This window comes from Rhinatrema bivittatum, chromosome 4 (genome assembly GCF_901001135.1).
Source record: "Rhinatrema bivittatum chromosome 4, aRhiBiv1.1, whole genome shotgun sequence".
Lineage (NCBI taxonomy): Eukaryota > Metazoa > Chordata > Amphibia > Gymnophiona > Rhinatrematidae > Rhinatrema > Rhinatrema bivittatum.
Genome location: NC_042618.1, coordinates 107,049,288 through 107,074,122, shown reverse-complemented (window position 1 = coordinate 107,074,122; position 24,835 = coordinate 107,049,288). Strand labels below are relative to the sequence as shown.

The window sequence follows — 24,835 nt, the reverse complement described above, 5'->3', positions numbered from 1 at the left end:
ATTTGTGATTTTCCCTCACATCAAATACATGTTTCCTAACAGGATGGCAATAAAAATTGTGTAAGGATGTGGAATGACATAGCAAAACTTTTACTTCTGTGTAGATGTGGAATGACATAGCAAAATTTTACTACAAGTTAGGCCAATGCTATACCATGCGCTCAACTTGCAATTGGATGCACATTTTGGACGCACATCCATAACCCCAATGCAAAAAGGGGGTTAGCGCACTCAAAACATGCATCCAATCGCGCGCGTAGGTAAAAGTGCTCATCACATGTAAATGCATGCAAAAAATAATGTGTGCTTAAGATGCAAATTTTTATTCTCCGGAGCAAGCATTAATTTTGGAGGAGCCCAAAAAGTGTACAGAAAAGCAGACAATTCTGCTTTTCTTCCTCAGACTTAATATCGTGGCAATATTAAGTCAGAGAAACAACAAAATTACAATGTCCTGAAAAAAAAATTTAAAAACAGGTGCCAGCAGTCAGATTAGGAAAAGGGATGCTCTAAAATTGAGCGTCCATTTTCCTAAGTGGCTGATAGCCACCTCTCCCGAGTGCCCGCTGCCAAGGAGGCGTTAGGGGCGCATAGTTTCCCCTAGCACCTCCTTTTTACCACGGCAGCCCATTTGCAATTTGCATTGGGCACCCCAGAGAGGTGGATCGGGCACGCATTAAGGGGGTGGGCGCTCAATCATGAATGCCCTTTTAATGTACACTGGTATAGCATCGGCCTGAGTGTTTGGAATTGAAAGTTGGCAACACAAACACATGCAAACAAACAGGAGAACTGAGGCTTGATGGGGAGGCTGCTGAAGCTGAGGGGGTGGAAATGGAGAATAGGGGGAGGAAGAGGAGGAGATTAAAAGTGGAGGAAGTGTTGATGCTGAGAATTAAAGTGGGGGGGGGGGAGAGATTAAGGTTGGGGAGCTGCTGAGTGAAGAAATTGAGGCTATGGGTTGCTGTTGACACATTCGGCTGAGATAAGGACCTGAACTGCCGAGGGAGGAGACTGAGATAAGGAGAGGCAAAAAAAGGTGAGAGGGAATGAGGGGGATGACTGTATCTTGTTGGGGAGGGAGCACTGAGAGAAGGGTAGGTGAAGTGTTGGGAGGGAGAAAGGGACTGAGAATCGATCTGTAGAGTTTAGAAAGGACTGGGGAGGAATAGACACACACACACAATAAGAACACCAAGAACACCTCTCCAGTCCAGAGAGGGATATACTCCACCATGAAATATTTGAAGTATGTAATTTCCGAATCTGACTGCATTCTTCTTACGTTTTAATATCAATTGGTTGTCAGATGCGCTGATATAATTTCCGCCTTCTCTGACCCGTAACACATTACCTAGCTATAGCTAGTAACAAAGTTTTTCTCGAACAGAACCTGTGCCAGTGTGGACTTCTCTCATCCTTGTCCTATGCATGCTAATCATAATCTGTTAAAGTGTATCTGCCCTTTACATGACTATAATGTGCTTAAACAATTGTGTTAAAGATGTTCAGTAAAACTTATGCTATACAGATTTCCAATGAACTACATTACCCATAAACCTTGAAAAGAGGCAGAGGCGGAGTCTGTCACTGTACGAGTGACACTTACAGTATTTCGGTCTGTGCACGCTTTTGGTGGGGGGTCTGATAAGATCAGGCTGCGCAGAGCAGTCCCGAGGAGAGGGCATGTCTAGTCCTGATTCAGGGGCACAGACAGCGAGTGCTGCGGCCACCGAGGACGTCAGGTAAAGGCCGAGCGATCATTCGCCGTGGAGCCGGAACTTGCTGCTAACCCCTTAGATACGGATTCTCTCCAAAGTTTGTCACCTGCTGCCGCCCGGTCCATCTTCACGCACGCTGCGCCACCGCTTGGGATCTTGATGACTATTGCAGGGGTGAGGTGCTCAGTCCTCTCTTGAGCACTTTCTTTCACGGTTGCATGTATTTACCGGACGCGGCCACCCTAGGTGGCCAGAGGCGCATAGCCAGGCCGTCGCTTTCGGCCACCCCCAGAGTTCACAATTTAGTTGGGATGGGTCCCAACTTCTAACCATTGGGATTTAAAACAATAGAGGATGAAACAAAATGCAGGAGTAGATACAGGAGGGGGACGGGGGATTAGCAGAGCAGGAGCTAGGTGTTCAGGGCAGTTCAAGAGACTGATGCAAAAGATAAGGGGATAAAAAGGAGCAGGCAGGGGGAAGTTAAGCATTGAATGCTTCAGTGGCAAAGCAGAAGGAAAGGCACAGCAGAAAGGAACAGCAGCAGTGAGAGAGAGAGGCTGGAAGACAACAGGTTTTTTTTTTTAATTTTTCAGAGGTACAGCTGGGAATCCTGTTTGTTTCATTTAATATAAGGACAACTAGACAAGTGCTTATAAAAGAGGAAGAACGTGGAGGTCCTAATATAGCACCAACATGGAGATTACTAGGACAGTGTGCCAATCCTGCTTCAAAACAGGAGAGGAAATTGATCCATGGTGTAGCAGAGGCATGGCAACTGAATGTCAGGTGCATGGGACGGCCTATGAAGAAATCCTCAACAAGAGAAACAGACTAAAGGACCTGGAAGAAGATGATTGTATATGGTATAGAGCACATATTGTTATGGAACCAGAGTAGCACGGTATAGACTGGACAGAGGGGGATTTTCAGTTGCCATCTGAACTACATGGCAGTAGTGCCTGTGGAGCAGCAAAGTAGGTGTTAGGAATAAAGAAGATGCAGATAGAGTCTCTGAACAGTGAGGGAATGGAGGAGAGAGAGAGGGAGAGCAGAAGGAATGGCAAGGGACTGCGAGGGACCAAATAGCGATGCAGACAGAAGAGGAATGATGAGAGCCTGAGAGAGGTGCAGACAGACAAGGAACAACATGGATATAAAGAAAGCAGCGCAGAGGGCGCCTATTGGCCTTGAGATCACTTGGGCTGCAGGAATAGAGGGTATGTTTGTGCGCACATACAGCAGATTCATGAGGCAGCAGATCAAGTGGACTGTAAGGTTTGCTATGTGTTTTTGCACACATACACGATAGACTCATGAGGCAGCACATCAAATGGACTACAGGAAGAGAGAACATGGTTTTTTTGTGTGGATTTGCACACACACACACACACACACATCAGAGTCATGAAGTGGCAGATCAAGTGGACTGCAAGAACAGAGAACGTAAGTATGGTGTGTGTGTACATGCAGGCACACACACACACACACACACACGCACACGCATTTTTCTATAAAAGGATCAGAATTCACAAGTTAGGGGTTGCTGAAAGAATATGACAACACCAGGTACCATGAAGTATTTAATTAGGGGGAGAGGGGAGAGATGTTGCAGGTACATGTTTATTTATTTATTTAAAGGCTTTTATATACCGGAGTTCATGCACTAGTGCATACCACTTCGGTTTACACAGAACAAGGAACAGAAAATTACATCAAACAGATTGAACAATTAAACAAATATACAATTACATCCAACGATTGGGTATAAATAACATGGCTAACTTAGTAGGAACTTAGAGTTTGAGGTAAAGGAGAGAAATAGTACCAAGTGGTAACAGAACAATGTTAATAGCTAAATAATAAATATAAATAGTAAATACAAATTCTTATAATAAATACAGGTGCTTACAGATTACAGTCTTCATGAAAAGTTTACGTCTACAGAATAGGGTTAAGTAAATAAGAACTGGCGGTTATTTCTATAGGAGTGAAGACTTCAAAAACTGAGGTTACATCTGGATTAAGAGGTATTGGTGTAGCATGCTCAAATATTTAATGATTTGGAATTGTGAGACCAAGGATAAAAATTAGGAGTTGTTTGATATGATTATAAAAGCGAGAATGATTCAAGTTCTGGGACGTGGTTCTGAGCTAGACCTTTAAGTGTAGGCTTTTGTAAAGAGCCAGGTCTTGAGTTTCTTTTTGAATGTTCGAGTACACGTTTCGAGGCGAATGTCCGTGGGGAGGGCATTCCAATGAAGGGGGCTGGCAGTCGAGAATGCACGTTTCTTGAGTGAGGACTTGGCTGAAGGTACGTGTAAGGTGCCTAAGTATCTGTTTCTGATTGGTCTTGAAGACTCGTGTAGGCGAAGTGGAAGTCTTAGATCTAGCGACGTTTGTGAATGGATGTTCTTGTGTGTTATAGTTAGCACTTTGAAAATGATTCTGGATCTGATGGGGAGCCAGTGTAAGTGTTTTAGTATGGGTGTTATGTGTTCACTTCTGCTGGTGTTAGTAAGAATCCTTGCGGCAGAGTTCTGCAACATTTGTAGAGGTTTTGTGGTAATGGTTGGAAGGTCTATAAGCAGAGAGTTGCAGTAATCGATTTTGGAAAATAGTATTGTTTGGAGGACTGTTCTGAAGTCCTGAAAATGCAGGAGAGGTTTCAGCTTTTTCAGAATATGTAGTTTATAATAGCATTCTTTCGTTGTGTTCTTGACAAATTCTTTGAGGTTCAGCCTTTTGTCTAAGGTGACCCCAAGGTCTCTTACTTGAGTGGAATTGATCATTGGTGGTGAGGTTAGGTTGTTGGTAGGCTGAAGGTTCTCATCTGGAGTGATAAGCAAAAGTTCTGTTTTTGACGTAATAAGTACTAGGTTAAGGCTAGATAGGAGTGAGTTTATGGACTGTAGACAATTGTTCCAGAAGTTGATGGTGCCGGAGATGGAGTCAGTGATTGGCAGCAGAATCTGAACATCGTCTGCGTATATGAAGTGTGTGACCTTAAGACTTGAGAGTAGATGACATAGGGGGAGAAGATAGATGTTAAAGAGGGTGGGGGAGAGAGAGGATCCTTGGGGAAATGTGTATAATATATATGTGTATAATTGTATAATGTGTATAATTGTATAATGTATAATAATTGTATAATGTGTATAATATGTGTATAATGTGTATAATTATATATGTGTATAATATGTGTATAATATATATGTGTATATGTGTATAAATAGATATATAACTAGCTAACATTATATGCTGCATGCAGAAGTTAGGATGAGATAAAGTTAATTAATTTTGACTTAAGCTTGTGTTACATGTTGTACTTTCAAAGAGCATAATGTGCAAGAAATTAATAATTCAATTAACATTTTGCAAAAATTGTGGCAGTTACTTGGCTGTTAAATTGTAACTTAAAGGGCAATGTAAGAAACGTATAATTCTAAAAGTTTATGGATTTGTTTTATAATACCAACAGTCTTTCAATGAATTAACAGATTAATTCATTTACCATCAGAGCAAGCTACTGTGTCCCAGTTCTTTGCTCAAATAGTGTTTAACCATCAGCACCACTTGATTGTTTGCTTACAATTAGGTTGAAAGCAGAATTTAACTTTGTCCTCAAAGCAGCTAATCAAAAATGGCTTGATCTCCTCCCAAAAGCTGTAAAATATCAAATATTGTTTTGCACTAAACTTCACAAACCAACTGGTTAATCCTACTACATGAGAAATAGCTCCCAATACTTTATCTTTCTCTTCTCCTGTGTCTCCAGCAAGCTTTACAATACTCTCCATGGATTGTTAGCTAGAACATGGGCCTCTTGGCTCCAGTAATTATCTTGTAAGTAGTAGTTAATTGCTTTTTGTTTGAACCCTTTTGTTCATCATTGCTTTGCAGACATCACTGTCTGACCCCCACCTATTTGATCCATAAACTCCATGGCTTCCTCTTGTTCACAGATCCCTGACATGTTCTGCTCTAATTATCCCAAACTTTTGGCCGATGCTATATTAAACGCGGAAAGCGGGTGCTGACTTTTCAGCTCCCGCTTTCTTAATGTGCGACATGCTATAAACAATTTAGGGGGTCGCACTAGCAAGGAGGCGCTTGTGCGACCTTAGCACCTCCTTGCTAACGCGACCCCGCCGTGGCTGCCGGTTACGAAAACTGACGCCGGTAAACTCGGCATCGGTTTTCATAACCGGCCGTCTGCCAGTAATGAAAATGGACGCCGATAACTGGCAGACGGCCGGTTATGAAAACCGATGCCGAGTTTACCAGCGTCAGTCTTCATAACTTGGCTGTCTGCCGAGGTTTTTTTTTTTTCCTTAAGTAAAAAAACAAAAAAGAAGTACAGAAAAGCATTTTTTTCTGCTTTTCTGTACTTCTTTTACATGCGCTCAGCTATTAATGCCTGCTCCAGGCAGGCGTTAATATCTGAGAGCTAAATGTGTGCCTGAGACGCACACTTTTTTGAATGTGGAGTGCATTTGCATGTGATGAGCCGCTATCTCATTCACTCCACGTCGGATGCGCGTTAAATAGGCGCTAATCCCCTTATTGCATTAGGAGGTGGATTAGTGTCTATTTAACCCGCGTCAGAGTACAGGTTATACAATGCGCTCGGCTGAGCGCACTGTATTGCATTGGCCCCTTCATCTCTATCTTTTTACCCTAGAGTTGGTTTCTGCCTCTTGTGTACTGCATGTCCTAATGCAATTTCCAAGCTGTTTTGCAGAATCTTGTAAAGATGTGAATATACTTATTTCCACTGCATTATTCTGATCTCACTATTGTAAGATCAAGAGCCATTTCCAGTCTCCTGTGTTAGTTCCTAACGCATATTGTGAACCTCCTCAAATTTAACATTCCTTCACATCACAAAACTGAAAATTGCTTATTCTCAACCTTTTGTTTTCACAAATGCTGTCATTCTGTTTACCCAGCTTTTTCAAAGAGGATATCATGAGTATACAGTTAAAAGTAAAGAATATGCAGATCTTGAGGAAGTACCTGTGCAGTTTTGGAGAGGCTTCTGTCTGAGGTGACTGGACTGAGCCGTGAGAGGAGCAGTTAGCTGTGGAACCAGCAAGTCTCAGAGTGGGATTGGAAAAGAACATAAGAACATAAGAAATTGCCATGCTGGGTCAGATCAAGGGTCCATCAAGCCCAGCATCCTGTTTCCAACAGAGGCCAAACCAGGCCACAAGAACCTGGCAATTACCTAAACACTAAGAAGATCCCATGCTACTGATGCAATTAATAGCAGTTGCTATTCCCTAAGTAAATTTGATTAATAGCCGTTAATGGACTTCTCCTCCAAGAACTTATCCAAACCTTTTTTGAATGAAGAAGAGCTGGCAGCAAGCAAGAACTTTAAACTATGATGTGGTAGTCCTGGGGTGGGGACACACTGTATGAGCACATAAGCAGCAGCACAATAGTAGTGTGGTAGAGAGAGTGTGTGTCTGTCACACAGAGAATGACACATACCTATACATACACTTGGTGTCAGAAGGAGAGTGTGTGAGTAGATGTCTCTCTCTGACACACACACCATGTGAAGAAATGTATCTGGCCTGGTAGATCCTGCTGGACAAAAGGAGATGGGAGGGCCCATTGTGTCCAGACCACTGCTGCCATCTCCCCTTCTCCACTCTGCCCCATCTGGCTACCTTCTCCTTTGCTCCACCTCTTGATCTGTTGCTTTCTAATTAGCTGCTGGGGTCCATGCTTTCCTAGGGGGTTGATGTCACCTCTTTGATCAGCTGCTAGGGTGCACACCCTCCTGGGGGACTCAAGTCTACCTCCCAGTCCACCCTTGAGGTCCATGACCTCCAGGGGGACCCAACTTTGCCTCTGTACAGTCAGTGTCCTGAGGCTTTCTCTCTCAGTGAAAAGGGTTCCCTTTGCTTGGGTTTACAGCTCCACCAGGCTCATGGCTTGCTCAATGTACAGGCATTATAGCTGTAGGCAGGGTCCGGTGCATGATTATCAGGAGCCCTAGGCAACCAGCGGTCTTGCACCCCCCCACTACTCTAGGAGACTTACCTGCTGGTAGCGGTTCTTGTTCTCTTCAGCTGCTGGCAGGATGGGTTCCACTGATGGTCCTCGGCCGCCTTCTATGATTTTGATGCCCCCACCAGGTGTGGTGCTCTAGGCAACTGCTTAGAACACCTAATGGAAGCACCAGCCATGGCTTTAAGTGATTCCAGCTCAACTAAGCCTTCATTATTCATTTTCATCCACCTTAGAGGGACCATCTCCTCTCAGCCACAAAGGCAAGACCCAGGCAGGATAGAAAATCTTGTACTTGTTCTCTTTCCATAATCCTTCCTGGCCTTTTTTTCCCTTCTGCAGCTGACATTGAGCCCTTTCCAGATAATCAGCCATCTTCTAATTTTTCTCAAGTCCCTCTCAAACAACTTCCTTGATTAGTAATGGGCCTGCTCTTTGTTCCAGTATCGATGATGAGGCGGTGGAGAAAAGCAAATTCAAGACCTGCAACCAGCTTGCTTTCTACAGGTGAGGATCTCCACTAGAATTGTACAGTCTATTGCAGTCACTTCCCTCCTGTGGCTGGATTTAAAATGTAAAGCCTATGAAAACAAACAATAGCTGTCATTGCTTTGTAGCCTAGATACTTTCAGTTCATTCTGGCAATCTCTTATTCCCCTCCTAGTAATCTCAGACTCAGGCTAGTTTGCATGTATTTAACATATTTTGATAAATAGAGCCCATAGTATGAAATTACCTGGTTTAGAAAAGATTTTCTTCCATTCTGTGCTTATGAGAAAACTCTCAATATTCTGTTTAAGTGTCTTTATTAGTTTTTGCATAAAACCAACCATGTCACATGACAAACACTGCATCAGCGATAGGTCAATACATAGGTAATAATGGCAACACATGCTCACTGAGAACATAAATCCCAACACCCACAACCCTCCTCCCCCCCCCCCCCTTCCTGAACAAGCTTAGTTCGAAACAAGAGACACACGGAGAGGCTGATGGGTTCTTCTCAGCCTCCCGCCGTAGAGCGGTTAGCCCCCGACCCCCCCCCCCACATTCCCCCCAACTCTCAATATTAAAAGTATTGCCAGTCTACTGCTACAGTGATTCCCCTATTGCTAGATTATGACCACTCGCAAGATTAGTTTATGCATTAATTGTTACTTCCCTATTGAGGGAACCCCAATACTAAGGACTCAACTTCTGGTCTTGCTCCTCTGTTTATCAGGAGAACATAAGTTACTCTATGTTGATTTAAGTCCTGGAAACAAAAGCTTGGACATGTGCCATAGGTTGGGAAAAGAAAATGAACTTGTGTATACATTATAAAATAAGTAATTTGATTTATAACAAAAGACTAATAAAGCTAGATGGTCCCATCAGGAAGTGAACTGGATCAAAGTAATTGACCCTCTTTAAGAAGGTGGCTTCTTCATTTTTAGTGAATATGGGTGCCATTTTCCATTCCCCTTCCTATAAATCTCATTTCAATGCATGCCAATTGGGTCAGAGATCGTATTTGCTTCTCTCACCAAATCTCCATTGTAATACCTTTCAAATGTTAAGTATGGACTTTCTGTTAAAAAGGATAGTGGTATGAGCTTATGATCATTGAAAGAAAACCTTTTTGAGAAATGGCTTTTGAGGTGTAATTCCATGTGGCACTATCTTTTTTTTTTTTTATTTATTAGTTTTTCAAAACTATTACAAAGTAAGAATCAACTTTGCAAAATGAAATATTAAAATTTTGAACATACATTATAATTACACAACTTACAGATAAGAAGTAAACATATTTGTTCAAAAACTAAACATCATAGAGGCAATTCCAAGAGGACGAGATTTGTAAGTGAGGAAAGGAAAGTGAGGAAAAAGGGTTTTTTTTGAAAAACATTATAGTAGAATAATTTGGATATTCATGAAAGTTTCAACAATATACTAATTACTTTCACCTCCATCTTTAATAGATATCGGCATCCTAGCATTCAGAAAATCTTGCAATTGAGATACCTCAAAGAAAATAAAAACATTTCCCTGTTGTTTTATTACACATTTACATGGGTATTTTACAACCATAGTTGCCCCCAATGCCATGATGCTAGGCTTTAAAGAAAGAAAAGCTTTGCATTTAATCTGAGTACTTCTGGCAAGGTGGGGTATACCCTGACCTTACCACCTAAGAATTCAATACTCATGTTTTTAAAATATGCCTGCATAACCAGATTCATTTCCTGTTGGGTCTGAAATGTTACTAATAAAGTAATCCGATCCAAAATCTCATCCTGTGTTTCTTCCAAATATTGGGTTAAATTCTGGAAATCTATAGGTTGCTTAGATTCAGTATTTTTTACTTCATTTTGCTTATAAGATAATTGAATTGAATTATTTTCTTTATAACAGGAATTTTTTCAGAGGAAATTTTTAAAATTTTTCCAAATATTTTTTAAAAGTTGTCAATAAATTTTCCTCTCTTAATTTAGGGAAATTTAATAACCTAATATTCAAATGTTTTACTGTATTTTCTAAGTACTCTATTTTCCTCAAAGTGGCAGATCTTTCATGAGAAATAGTAGTGGTTAGATCTTTTAAACCTCTAACTTCCCCTTCCAAAGAAATAATCTGTATGCACTGATCTGAAAGGATCCGTTGATGATCTTGAGTAACAGAGTCCAGTTTATTAGATACATGCTGTAATAACTTTGATTGTTCTTGAATGTTATATGCCACTCTTTTCATTAGATCTACCAAAAGAATCTAATGTTACAGCTGATTTTTCTCCAATCCCTGCTAGGATGCTGTTTCCTTCATCCAGATTTAATTTAAAATCTGGAGTTGAAGACCTAGCTTTCTCCAAACTACCCTCAATGTTCCCAGCATGCTGGGGTAATGGAGCGAGAATTTCTACTCCTACTCCAGCAACATTCGAAGGAGTTTGTGGGGAAGTTATAATCAGCTGGCGAGGTAGGGGTGGGCTTAGTGATATTTCCCCTGGTGAAACTTGTGTTCCTCCCATAATCCCACCTATGGGATTTGCCAAGCCCTGAGTTGATGTTGAAACAGCATACTCAGGAATAAATCTTTGTTGTAACGAAGGTGATTGTTCTGCTGGGTATACTCTCACCTTGGCTTTACGTTTATGAGGCATATTGTACTAAAAAGATTAAATATACAAAGAATATATCCAGAGATACCCTTCCACGTTACCAAACCTAAGATTCGCCTCTTGGTGGGACAGCTATCACAAGAAATAACAATTTAAACAGAAATATTAAAAACTATTAGCCTTCACAAACTAACCCAAACTAATCCGGGCTAAGCCGGGCAAAGCCACACGTGCCCCTTAGGTGCGTGCCGGCGGCGGTGGCGCGCCACTCAGTGCCGGTCTTAGAGGTACTCTCCAGCCCCTCCCATTGACGTCAGGGTGTAGATGGTAATTCAGAGAGAATAAACTCACCCAATGAGGAAACACAGTACTTCAAGCAGGCTCTGAAGTTCTTTTTTTTCAGGTAATTAGCTGTCCTATGGCACTATCTTATTAGGTTATTGCTCTGCTAGCAATTGAGAGTGTATAGTTTCTTGGGTTGGTGCATTCTTCCCTGGTATGCTATGAGATATAAAAGCTTTGTTACTAACCAGCGTTTCTGAAGCCAAGTACTATTTTTATGGCTGTAGGCGCCAGAAGTGGATGCTGTCTGGGAAGCCACTATACCGAGCACTCCTGGACTCGCTCACCTTGTGCAATGGTGTTGCTAAGCTGCAAATCGTTCATGAGGAGACCAAGGTGAGGCTACATTCACTGAAAGTTAAATTAGTACCTATGTAGGAATGCACAGCAATGCTACTGGAGCAGCCCTACAAATATTTATTTATTAAAACATTCTTAGCAGTGAAGAAACGGAGATCGGTGTATATAAAATACCCTTTATTGAAATGCTCGACTCTGACCGAATTTCGCTCTTTAGTCGAGAGCTGCCTCAGGGGCTGCAGGTACAGTTGCATTAGGTGGCTGTCATACCCTATGCCGCACTGCATAGTCATATGCTACAGCATACCGTTTGTGTGCACTATCAGATTCAGATCCCAAAGTTTAAAAAGTGGAAACGCAATACTATTGCATTACCTAGCAGGCACGTGATAAGTCCTGCTAAAGTTTATTGCCCCTGAGGCAGCCCTCGACTAAAGAGCGAAACTCGGCCAGAGTCGGGCATTTCAATAAAGGGCATTTTATATACACCGATCTCCGTTTCTTCACTGCTATTCAGCCAACTGGATCGGCTTCCGATTTGTTTTCTGGGTCCATCCTTTAAAACATTCTTAGGCTTAGGGGCAGATTTTAAAAGGCCCGCGCGCGTAGTTTTTAAAAATCTGCCCCTTAATGATTTAAGAAATCAGTTTGCAGATTGACCGTATAGGATGCTTTCTATGGTTAGAGACCCAGAACCAATCTATCAGATTAAACTCTGGAATTTGTTGCCAGAGGATGTGGTTAGTGCAGTTAGTGTAGCTGGGTTTAAAAAAGGATTGAATAAGTTCTTGGAGAAGAAGTCCATTACCTGCTATTAAGTTCACTTAGAGAATAGCCACTGCCATTAGCAATGGTAACATGGAATAGACTTAGTTTTTGGGTACTTGCCAGGTTCTTATGGCCTGGATTGGCCACTGTTGGAAACAGGATCCTGGGCTTGATGGACCCTTGGTCTGACCCAGTATGGCATTTTCTTATGTTCTTATGTTCTATCTAATTAACCAATTTGCATGTTTCAAATGCTCAAACATACCACTTAGCTAAGGTATTCAGGATGGTTTTAATTGGGCCATTTATGCAAGTTCCTCCCCTTAACCCCCACCCTGGACCACTATATTGGGAGATGCATCAGACATGACACTTCATTTAAGGTCAGCTTGCGTGATGTTTCCTGCAGTCTTACTGCAATTATAGCTTTTGATTTCTTTATGGTGAGTGGACATTTGAAATTTTACAGATTTCTGCTTTAAGAACAACAGACACAAGTATCAAAAATACTTTAAAGAATTAAGAGACACCAAAACAAAATAGAAATGAAAACCTGTATGAAAGAATAATTGGACTTGTTTTAAGCATAAACTGTCTTCAGAATGCATAAGACATTCCCAGGTTATCTTGCAGTCAATTGTCACTATAATATCAAAAATCCTGTCTAAATTACAGCAGATCCCTGAGGAATGAGACTTAGAGCATAGTTATAACGCATGTAGCCAGGAGCTCACAAAATCAATGTTTAAATAGGGTATTTTTCATCCAACAATAACCACAAACCCTAGTATATAAAGGGGGATGAATCTCCACTTTCTACCTTTAATGACTTACCATGAAAAATGGTTTTCTTAGTATTGGCACTCACCCTGAACAGTGTTAATGCACTTAAAATATGACTCTTTCCATTTCCTAGCCCTTAAGAGGCATAACATAAACTGGATTTGCTGCATGCTGTAGTGCCAATTCCAAACTTATAAAGTTTATTCGTATATTCCGTAGAGATATTGCTTCACTTTTTCAGGATTTCATTTTCAAAGCTACTTATGCACATACAATCTTGGTATAAATGACATTTTCAAAATCAGCCAGGGTCCAGTGTGTGTATGGTGCGTGAATAATCTAGTTTCATGCAAACGTTTACACACAATAGGGAGAGGAATTCCAGGGGAAGGAATTGGGGGCGAGGTTGCGACTTGTGCACATACTTATACATTTTAAAAAGTATGCATGTGTAAGGCCTCCTTCTCCCTCAGCAAGGAGGTTATCTTTGGAGACTGCTGAGCTGTTAAGTCGTGGTTCAGTGTCTGGAAGATGCACAGATTCATGCTGTGAGGAGCAGGTTACCCCTGTGAGGCCCAGGGGGTCTGCCAAAAAATAAAAAAATCAGTCCACATAGAGAGTTGTGTTCCAAAACAACAACAAAAAAAAAGAGTAATATAGGCAAATAAAAGTCAAGCAGCTTAGATGAAAATCACAGACATAGTTCTTCTAAGAGTCCACCAACAATCCACCAACTCAAATACAAATTCTCAAGCACCTTGAAAACATTTATCAGGGAAAACTTAGGTTTCCCAGAGCTCCTGAAAGGTTCCTCTTCTCCAGATACCTTTCGGAGTTAAGGAATCCTCTTCTCCCTCTTCACAGATATTTCTCAGATACCTTGTTAGTGAAAACTGTGTCCTGCACAAGTTCCCAACCCTGAGAACTGGGGTTAGTGACTCTCCTGGATCACCTCCCAGACTGCCTTCTGGATCTCACTCCAACAACCAAGCAGATGGGAGAGACACGCTCTCCCAAGGGAAAGGAAAGACAGCTGTCTGTCTATTCCTTCCCTGGAGCACTGGAAGAATACAGCCCCCCTGCTGCCTCCTAAGCTATCTTGTCCACATCTCTGTCTCCCACCACTCATAGAGTCACCCTTATAGACTCCTGTTTACTGACTCACCCTTTGGGGGATGGACTCTTCTGCCGTTCAGACTCCGTGAATCTATCATTGCTGTAAGATTCTCTCTTTTAAAGACTAGTAAGGCCTAGTTAGCCTACATGTGTACGCTATCCCACACAAGTTATGCCCTGCCTGTATCAGGTGTAACTTTGTGCAAGGTAGTTTGTGTTGGTACTCGGCCAATTACCTAAGGATTTTCATAGGAAACTGGGCATAAGTTCATTTTGAAAATACTTGGTAAAGTCTGCGTGCACAGTGTACACGCAGACTTTACTGCTATGTAGGCTGTTATAAATTAACCTCCCTTATGGACTCTTTCCATATTTATATTATAATTGCGAGCTTAGGAACCTAGGCTAATAGATAACTGTGGCTACAATACAAATGAAAACAGACCCTGGAGTTACCTATCTTCTTGCTTTTAGGTTCCTCTGCTAGCAGAAATTTATGGAATAAAAGGCAACATATTCAGGCTCAAAATTAACGAGCTGTCTCCAATGAAACCAAGATATGAAGTTCCTGATGTGTTAGTCAGCGAGCCAGTTATTCAGAGGTAAGATAAGGAAAGAGATGTTTGCTCTGTGCCCCTCCCATAGGGGTTCTGTTACTACACATACAGTAGCTCATGTCTAATGCTTGCTTGGTATCATTACAGTTTCCTTAAATATAACATCTGTTTGAATGTTCCTTGTTTTGGCTGAAGTTTAGCTTAGCTTTGCTAACATCACTGTTTTAATGGCACAGGCTGACTGTATCCCAAGAGGAGGCTGGTGCTGTAGTGCTGGACTGTGACCAGGGGGACTATACAGTGCACATCACAGCAAATCCATTCCAGGTTGATGTGCTTTCTAAGGAAGACACCGTCCTGAGTATTAACTCCCTTGGCCTGTTGTACTTTGAACATCTAAGGCCTCCACCGGAAGAAAGGTATCACTGTATTCTATTATGAGTCATGAAGACTTCAGTTTTCACCTATTATCAAAATACCAGCAGGAGTTAAGAGCCTGACCTTCATTGTAGGTTAATGATCAGAAATCCCATCAACATGATATGGAGAAATCAAGGGGGGAAAAAAAGCCTTGTCCAACAGGCTGTTTCTTGGTCATGAAGGAGTTTAAGATTGTATTTGAAAATCAGAATGCTTGTTCTCATCTCTAATATTGAAGTGTACTTGAAAATGTTTTTAAAAAGGGGACATAACCTTACTCATTAGAGCTGCATCTGAGCCATCTGCTTCCCAGTCAGCCTCAAGACAAAAACCTTGGTAATTTTTTTTTCTAATAACATTTTATTGCTGTCATTAACAACAAACAAAAACAGTGCCACCAAAAAACTGCACTGATCAAACAGTGAATGACAACAAAGAGTTTACAGATATAAGCACACTTCCTCACTCCCCTCCCTTTGTGCCTAGCTACAATCTACAAGATCCCTCTTACAATACACAGAAAGTAAGAAAAGTAAACCCATAAAAAGGACTGAACAGAACAGAAAGTTAAAAGGAAGCATGTTCCTTCCAGATCTCCATATTAAATCAAATTTCTTCTTATTATGCCTTTGGATAGCTGTAGGTTTACTCATTGTACACACTGTGTCCAGTCTAGACAACACCCCTTTTAGTAGGGGGGCAGACCAGTGTCTCCAATGGCTTGCAATCTCAATCTGAGTTGCCAGAAACTTTATATTTTAGGTTATTGGTAAGAACCTTTGTTTTCAGTGTTTATTTAATTTTACCCAGGAATTTATCAGTCCTGATTACAACACAAACAAAAACAGGAGGAATCAGTAGAAAGAAATGACGCAGCATTTCTTTCAAGGTAACTATTATTTTTGCTCTTGTTGTAGTCAACACTGATAAATTCCTGGGAAAAATAAAATAAAAACTGAAAATGAAATTCTCTAATTATTTGTCATCTTTAAGATGGAGGCAACATAGGACTACTCCATCCTAAAGATAAAGCCATCAGACAACCTTAGATCATAGTAATAAAGGGGCAGATTTCGGGTACTTGCCAGGTTCTTGTGGCCTGGTTTGGCCTCTGTTGGAAACAGGATGCTGGGCTTGATGGACCCTTGGTCTGACCCAGCATGGCAATTTCTTATGTTCTTATAGTGAATAAATATAGCAAATGGAAGGAAAGGACACATTTCACCTTCAGTCTCATTTCCTGTATTACAAATATCTCATGCATAAAATATAAGCTCCAGTCTGCTTCAATCCTGATGCCAGAAGGAAATCCAAAATAATTTGTGAAATGGCTTTCAGTATTTTGTCAGCTCCTCTGGCACTGAGAACTATCTGCTGGAAGCAGAACAAGAACAAAAAATCTGCAGGATCATCATTCATAATCTTATATCACCTGTTAGCTGGATTTATGCTAAGGCACACTGGGCCTGATGTACCACAGGATGTTTCCCATGAATCTATGGGGAAGATGCTTAATACATTATATGTTAAAAGACAGCAATTATAATCCTAAAATCTGTTCTTTTGAGAAAACTTAGTTGAGCAAAACAAAGTCTATGGTACTGTGGTAGTTCGGAGATCTTTCCTGTCTTATAAAAAAATAAGAATAATTACCCATTCTATGCATAGATGTGTGCATATGTTTGTATATTTTGCTGGAAAATGTCGCACCAGATAATTTTACAGAGTAGAGTAGGGAAGAGCAAGTTTGCTTACCGTAAATGGTGTTTTCCGTAAATAGCAGATGAATTAGCCATGCTGTCTGGGTACATCTTCAGTGCCACTAGGTGGCAGAGCTCTCTCTAAGTCTAGTAAAATCTTTCAGCCAGGGGCTCCCTTCTGCCTGTTGCTAGGATTGCCTCAGTTTCCTCAGTCAGTATCAAAGCAATTAAGTTATGTTAGAACTGTCTGGGGAGGCGGGTGGGCCAGCATGGCTAATTCATCTGCTATCTATGGAAAACACCGTTTATGGTAAGCAAACTTGCTCTTTTCACATAGATAAGCATCTGAATTAGCCATGCGGTCTGGGAGTCCCCAGCTGAAGTATTGCGCAGGTTTGTTATGTTCAGAGTGCTTGATGTGCTCAATATTAGAAGTAATGGCGGACACTTCCTATGAAGGCTTCTTGTTTGTGGATTTTGTGCTCTTCTGGAGGTTAGTCCGACCCATTAATGCGTCATCCGCTGATTGTTTGTCCAAACAATAGTGGGATGTGAAAGTGTGTAACGAGGACCATGTCGCTGCTTTACAGATAACTGTGATTGGTACTTCATGGAGGTTGGCTATGGAAGCTGCCATTGCACGCACCTGATGTGCTTTTGGTGCTGCAGGTAACGTCTGTGATATTTGAGTATAGCAAAACTGAATGCATTTGGTTATCCATGTGGATAAAGTTCTTTTTGTTACTGGCCATCTCTGTGAATTTGGATTGAATGAAAGAAATAATTGGGATGGCCTGCTGGGAGAATCTGTGCGCTGCTTGTAGTAAGCCAATGCACGTTTACAGTCTAAAGTATGTAATTTCCTATCATTGTCATTGTAATGAGGTTTTGGATGAAACGTAGGTAAGGTGATAGTCTGGTTAATATGAAAACTGGAAATCACCTTTGGTAGAAATTTTGGGTGTGTCTGTAAGGTCACCTTGTCATGGTGAAATTGAAGATAAGGAGGGAAGTGAACCAGTGCATGCAATTCACTTATTCGTCTCGCTGAAGTTATTGCTACCAAAAAGATCACCTTCCACGAGAGGTAACGAAGGTGACAGGTTTCTAAAGTTTTGAACGGTGGAAGCATGAGTTGTTCGAGAACTGTGTTAATGTCCCACGGTACTAGTGGCTTCTGTAACGGTGGACGTAAGCGTAATACTCCTTTCATGAATCTCAAAACTAAAGTATGACATGAAATAGGCTCTCCATTAAGAGGGATGTGGTAAGCTGCGATAGCGCTTAAATGTACCCATAAAGAGGAAGTGGCGAGTCCGTCACTGTATAGCAAATGAAGGTACGAGAGAAGTTGTTCCGGAGGGCAAGTGAATGGATCCGTTCCTGTCGACAAGCACCAGGAAGTATATTGAGTCCATTTCCTTTGGTAATTTAACCTTGTGGAAAGCTTTCTTGAGGACAGTAGTATGTCCTGGAGAGCAGGAGAAATGTTTAAATGTTGATATGTGAGCCTCTCAACCTCCATGCTGTGAGATGCAGGGAAGAGTGAAGGGGATGTAGCAGTGATCCGTTGTCTTGTGTAAGAAGGTGATCGCTGTCCCCTAGAGGTATCGGATTGCAAATCGATAGGCGTAGGAGGTAGCTGTACCATGGTTGCTTTGGCCATGCAGTTGCTATGAGTATCAGATCTGCTTAGTCCTCAATACACCTTTGAATTGTTTGAGCGATGAGAGGTATCGGAGGAAATGCGTATAGGAGATTGTTTTTCCAACTGATTAAAAAGGCATCCAGAGCGAGTCTGTGTGGGCTCGGATAAATGGAGCAAAAGGTCTTGATCTTTGAGCTGATTTCTGTCACAAAGAGGTCTATGGATGGGAGATCCCATACCGAGAATATGTGATTGGTCACTTTTTGATTTAGTTCACATTCGTGGGGGTGAAAAATCCTGCTGAGTCTGTCTGCTCTGGAATTGTGAATGTCTGGCAGATAAGTCGCCTGCAGGAAAATGAGTCTGCAGTGGGCCCATTCCAGAATCTGAACCGTTTCCTTGCAGAGGTTCCAAGAACCGGATCCTCCTTCTTTGTTGATATAAAACATGGCAACTTGATTGTCCGTGTGAATCATTACAATTTTTCCCCGAAGGTAGCTTTCGAAGGCTCGAAGGGCGTAACGTACCACTCTCAGTTCCAAGAGGTTGATGTGAAGTGTCCATTCGTACAAAGTCCATTGACCTTGTGTCTGTAAGTGTTTCAAGTGTGCTCCCCATCCTGCGGGGGATGCATCTGTGATTAGTATGATCTGATGTCGTAAGGGGCGTAAGGGGGAGCCCATTTGTAGCGTGCTTTGAAGTATCCACCACTCCAGATCCTGTTTCATACTGTTTCATCCCATTGATGTTTCAAGCCCCATTGTAGACGGCGCATATGGAGGCGCGTATTTGGGACCACATAAATGGATGCAGCCATATGTCCAAGAATTGTGAGGACCTGGCGTGCCGGCACTATCGTAGCATGAAGAAAAGTTGTAGCTATCGTTGAAAGAGTTAACGCTCTGGGATGTGGTAAGAATGCTTTGTCTTGGACTGTGTCTATGAGGGCTCCTATGAACTGTAAAGTCTGTGTGGGTTCCAGATTTGATTTTTCGTAGTTTATGAGCAGACCGAGTGCGTCTAAACACGAGATCGTTCAAAGAAGATGGTCTCGTAATAGTGATTGATTGCCTGCAACTATCAGCCAGTTGTCGAGATAAGGAAATATTTGCACCCCCTGTAGTCGAAGGTGTGCCACCACCACTGCTAGGCACTTGGTAAACACTCTTGGAGCAGAGAAGAGGCCAAATGGAAGAACTTTATATTGGAAGTGTTGATTTCCCATCTGGAAACACAGGTAACATCTGGATTTTGGATGAATTGGTATATGTGCATATGCATCCTTCAGGTCGAGTGAACACATCCAATCATTGGGTTGAAGAAAGGGGAGTATGGATTTGAGAGAAGTCATCTTGAATTTCTCTGTTTGAAGATATTTGTTGAGTGAACGGAGGTCCAAGATTGGGCGCAGTCCTCCGGACTTCTTGGGAATTAGGAAATATTGGGAGTAAAACCCTAGATGTTTCTCTGGGTAAGGTATCTTCTGAATACAATTGTTTTGTAAGAGAAGTTGTATTTCTTGCAGAAGATGAGATTTGTGGGATGTGAATGCTTTCTGATGGATTCAAAGTGGAAGGGAAAATGGAGAGAGTATCCATGTTGTATTATGGATAGAACCCATTGATCTGATGTTATGCTGTTCCATGCTGGAAGAAATTTAGATAATCTCCCTCCCACTGGTGGTAGTGGTGGTGGCAGGACAGGTTTTAAAAACCTGATGCTGGTTTGGCCGGTTGAGGATCAGTCGGCTGTCTGGTTGGACAGGGGTTTCTTGCACGCTGATGAGGTGCTGGTGCCTGATAAGGCTGTTGCCTGGGTGGGTAATAGGTTTGAGGCTTGTAATAAGGTTTATGTGGTTTGAAGGATTGCTTCCTGTAAGGAGCAGGGGTAGTGTACGAACGTCGTGCTGTGGTGGAATGCTGAGGTGCTGTTAGAGAAAGGACCGCAGTTTTTTGTTCCTTCAGTTTTTCAACTGTAGTAGTAAACTGATCTCCAAATAAATTATCTGGGCGACACGGCAGATTTGCAAGTTTGTCGTGGACAATCTCACGAATAGCACTGGAACGTAACCACGCTTTACGTCGTGCCGCTAATGCATTTGCTGATGCTTTAGATGAGATGTCGAAGCCCTCATGCACCGATCTTAACAGGTGTCTTAACCCTTCTTCCAAGTTATAAAATGGAATAGGTAATGTGTTATCCTGAGACCCTTGTTGTAGGTGTGGCTTTAATGCTTGCAAGCTCTCAAATAAATATTGAGCTATATAAAATCGATGATTTTGTGTTCTGGCATTCAGCATAACGGATTGGAATGATCTCTTGGCAAAATCATCAAGGGACTTATTTCTTTAGTTGGAGGAGTATTAGAATGTATCTTTGTCTTACGAGCTTTCTGCATCACAGATTCAACCACGACTGATTGGTGTGGAAGTTGGACTGTAGTATGAAATGGAGAATCTTTCATTTGATATTTAATGTCAACTTTCCTAGATGTTGAAGGTGTAGATAATGGAGTGTCACATGCTTTCTCCATTAATGATGTTAAAACCTGGTGTTGTGGTAAAGACACCGGCTCATTAGGAACATCAAATATTTTAAGGATTCCCAACATTTCCTGTCATGGTTCCGGAATCCTTTTGGTTTCACCATTTAATATTTGTCCAACTTTTTCAATAAATTGAAAATATGAAAGATCCTCCAGAGGGGATGAAGGTTGCGGAGGCAATTTTGGTGGGTCAGAACGGTAACCCGTTGATGAGTTTGAGGAAGTATATGTGTCCGAAACGTCCTCATTTATTGGTAACTTTGAAGGTGGAAGGCCTGTAGGTACCTTAGTGGGTAGTAGTGGATCTTCCGGAACAGGAAATGGTTGTTCTGGAGGTCCTGTGCGTGGTAATGTCGGTGTGACTACCGCCTGTAGGAGTTGATCAAGAATGGTAGTAATTTTGGACATTGCTTGTGCTGTTAATGCCGATGTAGATGGCTGTGGTACTGCCCTAGGCTTTAATGGTGGTTGAGAAGGTAAAATCTTTCTTGGAACCAGCGTATGAATGGATAGTATAGAGACATATGACAATCCAGGGGAAAAAAATGTATCCAATAGGTGAATTGGTGATAGATCTTCTTTGGATTCTATTGGTAAGAGTGTTGAAACTGGTTTCTTCCCCTTATGACCAGAATGGTGGTTTTTCGGTAAGTTAGGAGCCGGTTGAGTTGGAGGGATCTCCAGTGCGTCGGCAGGATCGGGTTGCGTCGCAGGAGCGTCGGTTGAAACAGACGGCGACGCAATGTCTTCTCTGCGCTGATGCGTCGGCGTCGAATTCGTCGATGGTGCGTTGGTTCGATGCTTCTTTGACGCAGAATCTGGCTTGTGTCGGTGCGCCGATGCTTGGGCTCGTCGATGCTTCGACGCATCGATGTGTTGGTGCGTCGATGATTGCAGTCTTCAATGTTGAATCGGTTCTCTTAACGTTAGAGCGTCGATGCGTCGATGAAGTGGAATGCGTCGGTGAAGCATGCAGCTGCGATGCTACCGACGCATCCCCCTCGGCTTGGACTGAGTCTCGACCAGCAGTCAAGGGGCGATGTCCTGACCTGGGGGGGGGGGTCCACTGAAGAGGCTGTCCTCGATGACGGGTCCTTGTTTTTTCGTTTAGGACCTGGAGAGGAGCGAACAGAGGCTTCAGTAGTAGCATAAGAGCCTGAAGCTCTGGATTGTAAGTCTTGGATTCTTGCGGCTCGCTGTCTTTGAGCCCATGGGGACATGCGTCTGCAGTCCCTACAATTCTTTTGATCATGTTGCCACACGAGCAAAATTTAAAGCCTGGACGAGGCATAGATAAGTAGACCTTAAAGATGTTAAACTGCTGCTTCTTCTGATGTTTTTTCTCTATTTTTATAAACTTTTTTCCTCACAAATTCAGTTTCTCTCAGGAGAGATGAGCTCCGCGAGGCTAACGGTCATGCGGAAAAAAAACTGACTGAGGAATCTGAGGCAATCCTAGCAACAAGCAGGAGGGAGTTCCTGGCTGAAAGATTTTACTAGACTTAGAGAGAGCTCCGCCACTTAGTGGCAAGGAAGACATACCCAGACAGCATGGCTAATTCAGATGCTTATCTACATGAAAAGCTCCTTTCTGCAATTTGAAGAGAAACAAAACTGGAGTTTGGCAGTGTGGTTGCCCTGGAAATGCTTAGAATGCTTAGAAACCATTTCCTAAAGCTGATTAGTCAGTGAGTCTTTATGGTGTCAGCCCAGCAGCTAGCCAGGACAGCCATGCTACTGCTCTTATTTTTTTATGGAGAGAGAGATGTAAAACTTTTAGATTTTAGTTTGCTTTAATGTTTGCTCCTTGTTGGATACACTGTCTCATATGGTAATAGAATTTTTGATTCCAAGTGAATTTTTGGTAGTTTTTTTTCCTAGCGTGTAGCCAGATGGACTCAGGATCATTGGATTTATGCTCCCCTGCCAGCAGTCTGAGAAGGAGTCAGGTTTCAAAGCTGACGTCATCCTAGATACACCCCTGTAGTGACCTCAGCCATTCAATATTTCTCTGTCTCCAGCAGATGTGGACATGCTTTCCCTATGGGGATCAATGTACCTTTTGGAAGAAGAAATTCTACTTTTAAATTGGAGAAAAGATTGAGTCCCGCTCTCCTGCGATGATACCTAAAGGTCCCTCCCCCAGTTGAGAATTCCTGAGGAGATTTGTTCGAGATCCCTTAGAGGTGTGCCTTGGTCCAGTAGCTGGTTCCCGGCATGGACTTTGCTGCTCAAGCAGTTGAAAGGCAGCAGGTGCAGGAAGCCAAGCGCAGCGGTTACGGCCAAAGCCTTCTCTCCCCATAGCCAGAGACTGAACCCAGGTAAGTTTAAAAAAAAAAAAAGGAGAAGAGGATTTCCTCCTGATTCAGAGCCATTGAAGGGGTTTCGGTATGACTTCCTCCAGTCTCCTTGCTTGGCGCGCCGTACCGATGTTATTCCCGATCCCATTTGGGTAAGGGGAAGTGGGCTTCCGAGTGGGTTGAACGGTCCCCCCGATGGTCTAGACCCCGCTTTAGGCTAGATCGGCACACGGCGTGGCAGGCCGCGGCCGCACCATCTTGCATGCGCTTTTGTGCCTGTATTGCCCACCATAGAGCTACAGTACGTGCAGTCCATGTCGGCTTTGTGAACACGCTGTGCGCATAACACCGCGCACAGGCTGTGCGCATAACGTCGCATGCATACATATGTGCACCATATGGGCACAGCATACAAGTAAAGCCGGATGTATGGGCTCTGCATGCGTCTTGCTGCGGCCCGCTTAGGCACCCGAAATCTGGGCGCATAAAATTTTAAGCACGAGCTGTCTGAACACACAGTTATTGTCACTAATGGCTTCGGCAGAAAAGAAACATAAGCACCTTTCTCTCTGCGCTGCTTGTCATATTAGGGCTGCACAGTCTGACCTGGATTCTTTCTTATGTCAGCACTGTGAGGAAGCCTAGGGAGAGTTGGCCTTCCCGGACTTTGCTAAGCCTGTCTCATCCCATTCAGAGGATGGGTCAGCCACAGCCTTAACCAGAAGTACCCCGGATCTGAGTAACCCAGGGACTGGGTCATCCATGGGAGAGGGAAATTTAGCAGCCCCTATCCCAGTACCTCCTGGGCTAGGCATGGACTCAGCCGCCTTCTCTTGGGTGGAATTCTTTCAAGGCCTTCAAGCCTTTGTACATGCAGAGTCTGCTACCTCACTTGCCCTGTCTGGACGGAACCTCAGTCAGTAAGCCTTCCCTCTCCCAGTCCTATCGGCAGACCTTGAGGCATGCCTCGATGGTACGGACAAAGAAGACGATCCAGATTCCTTGGAAGACAGGGACATCCCCCCTGGTATAGAACCGTATTGGATGATGTTACGGTTTTTCCATAGAGATGAATTGCTGGCCCTGGTTTCCTAGACCCTGAAGATGCTGGGAGTTCCTCGGGCGGACTCTGTGACAGAACCAAAGAAGTATCCCATTCTGATTTCTCTACGGAAAGCCTCTTACTACTTTGCAGTACTAGAAGCTATCCAGGAGTTGATTGACCTGGAATGGGATGTCCGAGAAGCAAGTTTTAAAGGTGGACGAGCATTAGAAGCTCTATACCACTGGATCCGGCATCGAGAGAACATTTGCGTTTCTCTGAAGTGGATACGCTGGTCTGTGCCATCTCTAAGAAAACAACTATCCCAGTGGAGGGAGGAGCGGCCTTAAAGGATGTGCACGATAGGCAGATGGAGTCCATTCTTAAACAGGCATTTGACGCAATAGCAATGACCTTACAGATTGCTTCTTGTTGTGCCCTGGTAGCTCGTTCGTGCCTTCTCTTCTCTTGG

At 42.7% G+C, this 24,835-nt stretch overlaps 1 protein-coding gene across 1 annotated transcript in view; it reads left to right on the top strand.

The window, feature by feature from the left end:
* Window positions 1-1,591: 1,591 nt before the first annotated feature.
* The window catches only part of GANC (glucosidase alpha, neutral C), a 122,527-nt gene continuing 99,283 nt past the window's right edge, over window positions 1,592-24,835 (top strand). Inside the window, 5 exon segments of the mRNA XM_029598630.1 lie at window positions 1,592-1,745; window positions 8,190-8,252; window positions 11,412-11,520; window positions 14,626-14,753; window positions 14,945-15,127. Of these exon segments, the coding sequence (XP_029454490.1) occupies window positions 1,687-1,745; window positions 8,190-8,252; window positions 11,412-11,520; window positions 14,626-14,753; window positions 14,945-15,127 (542 nt within the window). The 5' untranslated portion in view covers window positions 1,592-1,686.